Source organism: Amblyraja radiata, chromosome 19 (assembly GCF_010909765.2).
Source record: "Amblyraja radiata isolate CabotCenter1 chromosome 19, sAmbRad1.1.pri, whole genome shotgun sequence".
Classification (NCBI taxonomy): Eukaryota; Metazoa; Chordata; class Chondrichthyes; order Rajiformes; family Rajidae; genus Amblyraja; species Amblyraja radiata.
The window spans coordinates 4,735,115-4,747,137 of NC_045974.1; the positions used below are offsets into that span (position 1 = coordinate 4,735,115).

General features: G+C 43.4%; 1 protein-coding gene across 1 annotated transcript in view; it reads right to left on the reverse strand.

Annotated features, from left to right (window-relative positions):
* Positions 1-12,023, reverse strand: part of cacna1c (calcium voltage-gated channel subunit alpha1 C) — a 268,853-nt gene that overhangs the window by 192,539 nt on the left and 64,291 nt on the right. Inside the window, exon 4 of the mRNA XM_033038368.1 lies at positions 4,086-4,225. Coding sequence (XP_032894259.1) covers positions 4,086-4,225 — 140 coding nt within the window. The remainder of the gene's footprint in view (positions 1-4,085; positions 4,226-12,023) is intronic.

Sequence of the window (12,023 nt, forward strand, 5' to 3'; positions counted from 1 at the left end):
GTCTGAAGAAGGGTTTCGGCCCGAAACGTCGCCTTTTTCCTTCGCTCCATAGATGCTGCTGCACCCGCTGAGTTTCTCCAGCTTTTTTGTCTACCTTAAAAGAATCCAAGTTGGTTTCAGAAATTGTCACCCCTGCCCTAGTTCACCAATTCCAAAATCAGGGGATGGGAGAAACCTGGTTATTTCTGGATGGCTGTAGATCTAAACATATTGTATCACATTGAGATACAGATTACACATATCACAGTACACAAAATAGGCTATATTCACATATGATCTGCTGCATTCTTATTTCAGGTTTTCAACATCCATAATTTGCTTTGATTGTAAATATCCAAGAAAAATATAAACATTCTGAATATGAAACATGTTAGTTAATAGCACTTAGACAAAGCTATCACGATGGAGCAAGCTCTCTGGAAAGAACATCGAGCCAAATGTTGACCTCAGCCAGTAGGTACCTCTCACCTGTGGCATTATCACCATGAAAAACTGACACCATAAGGAAAGGTCGAGAGATAATTGGTGTAAACAAGAAAAATAGTTGAATGGGTAATGAGATCAAATATTTTAATCAATTCTCAGAGAGCTTGGCAGTAACTGTCTAGACCTGTAGCTCATAGATTGTTAAATTATGTTCCCAGTTAAATAAAATTGCTAAGCGAAATATATCATAATTGTGTGGCATTGAATTGGGACTGAAGTGGCCATTGTTCGTGACAAGGCAATTCACTTGCACTCTTCCAATCTGCATTCATAATGCAGCATCCTCTACAATGAAGGAACCCAACATAGACTTGGTGATCATTTTGCACAGTGCAGAAGTAACTCTGAATCTATCCTTTCTGTCTGCGGCCTCCAGCACAGTTATAACAAGACCAATTGTACGTTTGACAAACAAACCTCATCTTGACCCGGGCACAGTGGAGCCTGTGGGATTCAATATCAAATTGTTCATCTTTCGAGAACTTGCTCGTTCATAATAGCACAAAAAATAGGAGTAGAACTCGGCCATCAGGCCCTTCAAGCCTGTCCTGCACTCAAATATTATCATGGCCATTCTACAGGCCTCTACTTTTCAGTGTCATTTCTCAACGCCCCTTGTGGTGTCAGGGATGATGCCGGGTCGACAATGAGTATTTCAGACATTCACCAGAGGGTGAACTAACTTGATATTGCCAACCTATAATGACAGCAAAGTCCAGGGCTGCATGCGGGTGCTGTTCTTTGTCGTCAGGATGCACGTGTGATGCCTCTGGCGATCATGGGTTTGTCCTGGCAGCTCAGTTCTAGTCTCGAACGAGGAGGTGCAGCGACTCAGGCATCACCCTGCGGTTCACCCTTGCTTCAAGAGGAGCTGCTGGCAGTCTCAGGCTTGTCCTGGCAGCTCAACGTTGGGCTTGAAGGAGAAGCATGGGGGGGTCTCAGGCTCATCCTGGCAGCTCAGTCTTTACCTCTGCCTGCGGGCACAGTCCATCAATGTCTGTGGTTGGGTAAGAGGCACGAGGAGCGCCATGCTTGCCCCAGCCTCTAGGTCTAGCCACCTAACCACCGGGTGGCACCACGGTGTATTTTTAATGCATTGTGTACTTGGTAATGACGATTAGTTATAAGAAGACAGTGAAGAAAATATCCACAGAATAAAAACCTTATGTTTAGCTATTTGAAAATCTCTTTTGTCACTGCTGTTTACCAGCATATTTTTATAATGGACCAATTTGCGTTAAGTGTGATTTGAAAAATATATAATTCACCCTCCAATAGTCAACGGGAGCAAACATGTAGTGAGATTGCAGATAACTGTAAGAATAATGGGGTTGTAATAGCAGGTGGTTTTAACACATCCTTGTCATTGACGAAGAACCTCATAGTGCAAAGGACTTTGACAGGGTCAATTTTTTTAAACATGTTCAAGGAAATGTTCTTAATCAATACATAAAAGGCTCTCCGAGATAGGACACAAACTGAGCCTCCTATTAGGGGGCAAGGCAAGGCAAGGCATGGCAAGGCAGGTGACTGAACACTTTGGTCCTGTTCAGAGTGATCTGTACTTCAATAATAATCTGGCAGCCAGCTTTCTAACACAGCAGTGATTGGCAAATACGTAACGCTCATAAATCAGTGGAATGTTATTTTCTGTCATAGCTAGAGATTAGACAATAGACAATAGACAAAAGGTGCAGGAGTAGGTCATTTGGCCCTTTGAGCCAGCACTGCCATTTAATGTGATCATGGCTGATCATCCCCAATCAGATTAAATAATGCATTTTAATAGCAGCTATTGGTCTCGTTGCATCAACTGATAGGAACCACCAAGGATTTATTTGTGCAAAGAGCATAAGGCCGGAAGGTCAATGGGGTCAGGTAGCATTTGATAAGGAATGGACAAACGTTGTTTAGGGTCATGGTCCTCCTTCAGACTGATGGAGTAGGGGTGAGAACACTGGCAAAAGAGGCGAGGGTGGGTCCTTGACTAGCGAGTGAGTGGCAGCAGAGGGGTGGAATGAGTGACAAAGCTACAGGTGAAAATGAGACAAAAGAGTAAAAGATAAGGGTAAAACAAAAAGGAGGTCTGAAATGTAAAGCCAGAAGGAGGCAGATAGCAGGGAGTGGAATGAGACAGGAATGACAGTGTAGTGTAGGATTTGGGGATGGAAGATAAGTGACGTGAGGAAGTGGAAAGAAGCAGGGTGACTAAGGTGGCGGAAGATGGTGGGAGAAATATAGGTGCACCAGGGTGGCGTGAGCTGTGCAGGGAAAAGGGAGGTGGGTAGGAGGGATACTATTTGAAATTGGAGAATTCATTGTTCATACCATTGGATTGTATAGTACTCAAACAGAATATGAGGTGCTGCTCTTCTCTTGGCAATGGAAGAGGCCAAGAACAGAAAGGTCGGTCTAGGTCTTATAGAAACTTATAACATTATTAAGGGATTGGACAGGCTAGATGCAGGAAAAATACTCTCGATTTTGGGGGTGTTCAGAACCAGGGGTCACACAGTTTAAGAATAAGGAGCAGGTCATTTAGGACTGAGATGAGGAAAATCTTTTTCACCCTGGGAGTTGTGAATCTGTGGAATTCTCCGTCACAGAAGGCAGCGGAGGCCAATTCACTGGGTGTTTTCAAGATGTAGCTCTTGGGGCTAACGGAATCAAGGGATATGGGGAAAAGGCAGGAACGGGGCACTGATTAAGGATGATCAGCCATGATCACATTGAATGGTGGTACTGGCTCGAAAAGCCGAATGGCCTACTCCTGCACCTAATTTCTATGGATCTATGGGAAGAGGAATGTGACCTGAAATGGTCAGCTCCAGGCCTTGTCAGACAGAAGGTACACAAAAATGCTGGAGAAACTCAGCGGGTGCAGCAGCATCTATGGAGCGAAGGAAATAGGCAACGTTTCGGGACGAAACCCTTCTTCAGACTGATAGGGGGCGGGGGCGGAGGGGAGAAGAAAGGAAAAAGGAGGATTAGGAGCCCGAGGGCTGAGGGAGAGCTGGGAACGGGAGGAGACAGCAAGGGCTAACAGAATTGTGAGAATTCAATGTTCATGCCACCAGGATGCAGACTCCCCAGAAGCAAATGTGGCCGTGGTATCGAGTCTGGGTTAGGATGTGGTCATAGAGTTGGAGGAAAGGGGGAATCACAGAGTGGGAGCAGTTACAGAGAAGGTTGTGAAACTGTCTCCGGAGGGAGGAAGAGAACTTCTTCAAAGTAGGCATACCTTGAGGAGATTTCGCAGAGGAGTAGACAAAATGTTTAAGAAGGAACTGCAGATGCTTGTCAGATAGTGCTCAACTGTCCAATAAATTGTCCCCTAGTCTATACTTGGTCTCGCTGAAGTTAAGGATACCACATTGGAAAGCATCCAATACAATAGGCGAGGTTGGAAGAGGTGCTTGTGAACCTCGGTCTCACCTGGACGGCTGCCGAGGTCCCAGGATTGAAGTGAGGGGGAGGAGGTTTTAACAGTTTGTGAAGTTCACATTATTGAAGACAGTAATAAATGCATAATTATTAAATACATTCCAATAGTTTACCGAGGGGAAAGACAGCTTGGAGCAAAAGAGATGTCCACTCACCCTACAACCACTATAATGAAATCTAGTAAATTCCAGCCGTTCCTGAGGTACGCATTGGGATGAAAGAGAAGTCCATAAGCTATTACTTTCAAAAAAGCCTCCACTGTAAAAATGATGAGAAACAGGTATTCCACTCGCTCCTGTAAGAAAAAAAATAGATACAATCGTGTTATCACGTTGATATTAGTATGAAATGAAAAAAAACATGTGCAAATACAGTACATTAGATTGGCCACTAATTAACAGTATCTTAATACAAACCATTCCATGTACCGCTGAACCCAAATATATTTGAGGGTCCATCCATTTGCATATTAAAATCAAGTTTTAAAAAATAGGATCAGAACCAGGCTATATGGATACCACAACTCCCCACTCTCTCACCCCCCCCCCATCTTGTGTACTTATTTATCCACTGAAATCACAGCATTCAACATACTCACCAGTTGGCTCAATATTCAATACTCGACATACTCAACCAATGGCTCTAATGGATGCAAAATCTAACAGCTGTAAATCTATGGGAAGAGAAATGTCACCCCATTCCAGTCTTCTCTCTTAAATTCAATAGAAGATGGGCCCATTCTTATTTCTCAGCCCAGGAATCAATCTGGGAAGTGTACACTATTCAAGGCAAGTATATTCTGAAGAAGGGTTTCGGCCCGAAACGTTGCCTATTTCCTGCGCTCCATAGATGCTGCTGCACCCGCTGAGTTTCTCCAGCATTTTTGTGTACCTTCGATTTTCCAGCATCTGCAGTTCCTTCTTAAACACAAGTATATTCTTCCCGAGTATGATGACCAATACTGTGCAATGTGTAGTGCAACTGTTTAGTTCAAGGAAGGCTTTGAAAAAATAATAATCAAATTATTATTCGAAGGCAGGAACGGGGTACTGATTGGGGATGATCATCCATGATCACATTGAATGGCGGTGCTGGCCCGAAGGGCTGAATGGCCTATTCCTGCACCTATTGTCTATTGAATTGCCTGAATTGTCTGATGAGGAAATGTCATATTGATTAGGCCTGCATCTATTAGAGTTCAGAAGAGTGAGAGAGGACTTGATTGAAACATTCAAGATCCTAAAGGGTCTTGGCAAGGTGGATATGGAAAGCATGTTTCCTCTATTTAGAAAATATAGAACTGGGGGTCACTGTCTAAAATAAAAGGTCATTCAATTAAGGTGGAGATAAGGCAGAATTCTATCTCTCTGCGGGTTGGTTGTAAATCTTTGAAATACATTCTCAAAGGACAGTAGAGGTAAAGTCTTCGAATATATTACAGCATTTTTAAAATAGACTTTAAAAGAAAGGAGATGAATAGTAATTGCAGGGAGATGGCAGAGTTTTATGTAATGAACCACATGGTAAGGGTGACAGTACTAAAGTATTTTAAGTCAAAACGTATCATTCAATTTGATTTAGCGTTCCAATGAAAATGACTAAACAAACAGAAGTAAAAGTTTTTAATAGTGGACAGGCCTATCGTACCAGGCATGAGAAAAGATCCAGCAAAATACACTAAAAACAGCTACTTGGAGATATATCAGTATCTGAGAAACAAGCATTAAAGGAAGAGTCAACAATGGCTGAGGTAAATATATTCCCTACAAGAGGAAGAGGGATCTCGGACTGCAACAACTTCAGATTCCAGATTGCAACAACTCCTTACTCTTCACTATCATCTCCATAGATGTTGTCCAACATACACAGCAGGGTATGAAAGGCAGTTTATGACAAATAGCAAAAGCTTAATACTGAAAAATCCTTAAGGAGTGCAGAAGATACAATGGTAAGATTAAGTTCAAGTTCAAGTTCAAGTGAGTTTATTGTCATGTGTCCCTGTATAGGACAATGAAATTCTTGCTTTGCTTAAGCACACAGAAAATAGTAGGCATTTACTACAAAACAGATAAATGTGGATAAAAGGAAATTTGGGATATGAGGGGTAATTGTTTTACCACAGTGTGGTTCTTTCTGGAACGTGCTGTCAGAAGAGGTTGTTAAAGGATTAGGCATCATTAAATGGGATAAATCCTCAGGCACTGGTGAAATATAATTCAAAATAAATGGACCAAATTGTCTCTTTTTGTGCAGTGGGTCCCTATGATTTATTTCAATGCTACAGAGAGTGTATAGCTTGATCATTAACGAACTTGACCATTGACCTAAACGGCGGAGTTAAATCCCACAAGAGATGGGAAATGTAAACTCATGTGATTAAATACATTTGGGATTTGGAAACAATAGGCTAGTTAATGGTAACGTCAACAAATCCATCAGATTCACTAATATCCTGCAGGAAGAGAACATTATCAAATTGAATTTGACCCTCATGTCACTTCAAACCTCCCAATGTGATTAGCTATTAGCTACTTCTGAAATAACCTAACAATCACAATCACAATAATACTTTATTAATAATAATCATAATAAATTTTATTTATGGGCGCCTTTCAAGAGTCTCAAGGACACCTTACAAAAATTTAGCAGGTAGAGGAAAAACATGTAAGGGGAATGAAATAAATAGTAGAGACATGACTAGTACACAAAGTAAAGACAGAACTCAATACAAAACACAATATGAGGCAATTAATGCACAGATGAAAAGGGAGGGGGACGTGGGGCTAAGGATAGGCAGAGGTGAGGAGATGGGTCTTGAGGCGGGACTGGAAGATGGTGAGGGACACGGAATTGCGGATCAGTTGGGGGAGGGAGTTCCAGAGCCTGGGAGCTGCCCTGGAGAAGGCTCTGTCCCCAAAACTGCGGAGGTTGGACTTGTGGATGGAGAGGAGACCGGCTGATGTGGATCTGAGGGACCGTGAGGGTTGGTAGGGGGAGAGGAGGTCAGTGAGATATGGGGGGGCCAGATGGTGGAGGGCTTTGTAGGTGAGGATCAGGATTTTGTAGTTGATCCGGTGGGAGATGGGAAGCCAGTGAAGTTGTTTGAGGACTGGAGTGATGTGATGCCAGGATTTGGTGTGGGTGATGAGTCGGGCGGCTGCGTTCTGGACCAGTTGGAGTCGGTTGATGTAGGTGGAGCTGATGCCAAGGAGAAGTGAGTTGCAGTAGTCCAGTCGGGAGGAGATGAAGGCATGGATGAGTCTTTCAGCAGCGGGAGGTGTGAGAGAGGGTCTGAGTTTGGCGATGTTGCGGAGGTGAAAGAAGGAGGTTTTAATGACATGGCGGATGTGAGGCTCAAGGAAGAGGGTGGAATCAAAGATCACGCCAAGGTTGCGGGCCTGGGGAGATGGGGAGACAGTGGTGCCGTCGATGGCGGGAGTGGGGTTATTGATTTTGCTGAGTGTGTCTTTGGAGCCTATGAGGAGGAATTCTGTCTTATCGCTGTTGAGTCTGAGGAAATTATGTTGCATCCAGGTTTTTATAGCTGACAAACAGGAGTTGATATGGGAGAGGGGGGGGTTGTGGGGGGATTTGGTGCCGAGGTAGATCTGGGTGTCATCAGCGTAACAGTGGAAGTCCAGGTTGAAGTGGCGGAGTATCTGACCAAGGGGGAGGATGTAGATGATGAAGAGGAGGGGGCCGAGTACGGAGCCTTGGGGAACGCCTTGAGTGACTGTGGCTGTGGCAGAGGTGTGGTTGTGGAGAGAGATGAAGTGGGATCTGTTGGAAAGGTAGGAACGGAGCCAGCTGAGTGCAGAGCCTTCAATGCCAAGGTCCCCAAGTCTGGTGAGCAGGATGTTATGGTTCAGCAGGATGTTATGGTTCAAGTATGTTTTGCAACATACGAGGAATTTCATTTGTCAAGTCAGTCATACAAATAAAAAGCAACGGAATACACAGAATACGTTTTAACATAAACATCCACCACAGTGACTCCTCCACATTCCTCACTGTGATGGAAGGAGGGAAAAAGTCCCATTTCTTCGATAACAATAAATGCTTCCTCATTAGTAAGATCCAATTCTGGTGAACAAATAAAGTTTGTATCATCTGAAATTTAGCAATTGTATCCTGCGCCCCCAAGTCTAGGCCAGCCATCAATATATGTTAAAATAAAAAGCAAGAGCTTTAACACCTATCATAGTGAGGGTGAGTTAATAGTGAAGATTGCCACTATTCACCTCCCTCCAGACCAAAAATACAGCTATCCAGCACCACTCTTTGTTCTCTGTTAACTAACCAACTATATATTTTTTATGCCATGTATTTCAACTTTGCTTATAGGCCTGTCAGATACAGGACTCTTCGCCACATTGGTCCATTATTCTCATCTCATCCTTTACCTCCTCAAAAGATTAAATAATTTCCCTTAAAGTATATATCTTAAGAAACAGAAATCATTTGAGAATTAGCAAGTTTGCAGATGATACAAAAGTTGGTGTTTTTGCAGATCGTGAAGATGGTTGTGAAAAATTGCAGCAGGATCTTGTTCAGTTGGCCAAGTGGGCTGATGGAATGGCTGATGGAATTTAATGCAGAAAAATGTGAGGTGTTACATTTTGGGAAGTCTAATATGGGCAGGACCTACACATGGTGAACTGTAGGGATCTGGGTGGTGTGGGAGTACAGAAGGATCTAATAGTGCAGGTGCATAGCTCCCTGAAGGTGGAGTCGCAGGTAGATCGGGTGGTCAAAAAGGCAAATGGACATTGGACTTCATCAGCCAGAGTATTGAGTATAGAAGTTGGGAGGTCATGTTGCAGTTGTTGGTGAGGCCACATTTAGAGTAGACAATAATGCTGGAGAAACTCAGTGGGTGAGGCAGCATCTATGGAGCAAAGGAAATAGGCAACGTTTCGGGTCGAAACCCTTCTTCAGACACAATAGGCAACGTTTCGGATCGAAACCCTTCTTCAGACTTATGTTTTCTAGGCCCCCATTCCCTCATCTTCACCATGGATGTCTAGTCACTCTACACCTCCATCCCCCACCAGGAGGGTCTCAAAGCCCTCCGTTAAAACTACGACCACATTTAGAGTATTGTGTTTAGGTCTGGGCACTGTGTTATTGGAAAGAGGCTGTCAAGCTGGAAAGGGAAGGGAGAAGCTTTACCAGGATATTGCCAGGACTAGAGGGTCTGAGCTATAGGCAGATGTTGAGTAGGCTGGGACTCCATTCCTTGGAGCGCAGGAGGATGAGGGGGTGATTTTATAGAGGTGTATAAGATCAAGATTGGGTAGATGCACAGAGTCTCTTGCCCAGAGTAGGTAAATCGAGGACCAGAGGACATAGGTTTAAGGTGAAGGGGTAAATATTTAATAGGAATCTGAGGGGTAACATTTTCACACAAAGGGTGGTGGATGTATGGAACAAGCTGCCAGAGGAGGTAGTTTGAGGCTGGGACTATCCCAACATTTAAGAAGCAGTTACACAAGTACATGGATAGGACAGATTTGGACGGATATGGACCAAATACTGGCAGGTGGGACTATTGTAGCTGGGACATGTTGGCCGGTGTGGGCAGGTTGAGCTGAAGGACCTGTTTCCTTCTGTATAGAATGAGTGATACAGTGTGTTGTACAGGGTCTTGGTGAGACCACACCTGGAGTATTGCGTACAGTTTTGGTCTCCAAATCTGAGGAAGGACATTATTGCCATAGAGGGAGTGCAGAGAAGGTTCACCAGACTGATTCCTGGGATGTCAGGACTTTCATATGAAGAAAGACTGGATACACTCGGCTTGTACTCGCTAGAATTTAGGAGATTGAGGGGGGGATCTTATAGAAACCTACAAAATTCTTAAGGGGTTGGACAGGCTAGATGCAGGAAGTTTGTTCCCGATGTTGGGGAAGTCCAGGACTAGGGGTCACAGCTTAAGGATAAGGGGTAAATCCTTTAGGACCGAGATGAGAAAAACATTTTTCACACAGAGAGTGGTGAATCTGTGGAACTCTCTGCCACAGAAGGTAGTTGAGGCCAGTTCATTGGCTATATTTAAGAGGGAGTTAGATGTGGCCCTTGTGGCTAAAGGTATCAGGGGGTATGGAGAGAAGGCAGGTACAGGATACTGAGTTGGATGATCAGCCATGATCATATTGAATGGCGGTGCAGGCTCGAAGGGCCGAATGGCCTACTCCTGCACCTATTTTCTATGTTTCTATGTTTCTATGACTCGAATAGAGGATTACCTCTATTAGGTTTGCAGAAGCAACAAGCAATCAGTCAAATTAAAAGGAAAAGTCGACGATAATTAGCAAGGTGATAATAAATTAACTTTGATCCTGTTTACCAAGAATGAATCTATTCACCTGCCTGCACCGCAATTACAGCCTTCCCCTAGTTATGTTGGACAACGGTTTCATTCCTTGACGAGATAACAATAAATGAATCACATAACTCTGTGCCTTTAACACAGACAGCTTTCATCTTGCATATAAAACATATTACCCTCATTTTCCAGTCCACATGGAAAGTTGGATCATGTCTGCTCATGTGCAAAGTTGTAGCCTATCTATCTGCAAATGTACAGACAATATCCACCAACAATGCATCGCATCCGAGTAGATCTCGTACAACGAGAATAATACCAGGAGGATCATCAAGTTCATGCCAGGCACCTAAATAAAAGGTGATGACATCTATGGGCTCTTTACAATATGTTCCTGCCAGTGTCACCCACATAAAACTACTCATTCAAATAGATTGAATAAGTGCAGGAGTAGGCCAATCGGCCCTTCGAGCCAGCACCTCCCTTTCAAAGCATGCATAAAAGGCATAAGCTAATCTGGAAATGACGCTATCATTGCCACTAATGTTATCTGGTTTCACCTTGTAGGAAGTGATACCAGGCAAGCCCTATCACATCTGTCCACCAGTGACTTCAGCTGTCCTATTGTCATTGAATGCAGTGTTAATGCCAATTACAGCCAATCTCATCTCACCTTCTAAAGCAGCAAGTGCTGGTATACTCAACAGACCTGGCAACATCAACCCAGTGTTTGGGGCCATATCAAAGTTTTGTAACCAATTACTGTGTTCTTAACGTGATACTAAATTGTTTTGGCGGTTCAGGCAAATTAAAAAAAATCAACAGCCATTTCACATCGCTTGACTTTTCACATGACCAAGCTCCTCTTAATCAGAATGTTTTGGTACTAACGTGGTGTTGTTGCAAACATTAGTCGAGCTAATAGAGAAGATTGAGGGGGGGGGATCTTATCGAAACTTACAACATTCTTAAGGGGTTGGACAGGCTAGATGCAGGAAGATTGTTCCCGATGTTGGGGAAGTCCAGAACAAGGGGTCACAGTTTAAGCATAAGGGGGAAATCTTTTAGGACCGAGATGAGAAAAACATTTTTCACACAGAGAGTGGTGAATCTGTGAAATTCTCTGCCACAGAAGGTAGTTGAGGCCAGTTCATTGGCTATATTTAAGAGGGAGTTAGATGTGGCCCTTGTGGCTAAAGGGATCAGGGGGTATGGAGGGAAGGCAGGTACAGGATACTGAGTTGGATGATCAGCCATGATCATATTGAATGGCGGTGCAGGCTCGAAGGGCCAAATGGCCTACTCCTGCACCTATTTTCTATGTTTCTATGTTAATGTATTTATTTAGTGTTAATTCAAATATTTCCCACTTTAGTTGATGTACTTAGATGAACAGAAATTATTAAGTGAACACAAGAATATAAATATGATAAAATGGCAATAAAATATTTTGATTGGGTCAATTGGTGGCTTAAATTTGAAAATTTTCACTTAAAAATGAAATTCCAAATTTCTTTAGCTGAGTTAGTTATGAACATGCACAAGGATTATATACAAATTATCACCTTATCAAAGTTGATCTGAATGGGCAAAGATTAATGGCTGCTGTGGACACTCCACCCAAGATGTTAGAAATTAGGGGTCCCTCTATGCAGGGATTCTCCCCCTCTACATTGGGGACCTGGGGTGGAGGGTATTGCACCGAGGTGTTCCCTGCAACCTGTTTCTCCTGCGGTTCACAGACTCGTCAACCGCCTGCCACTTG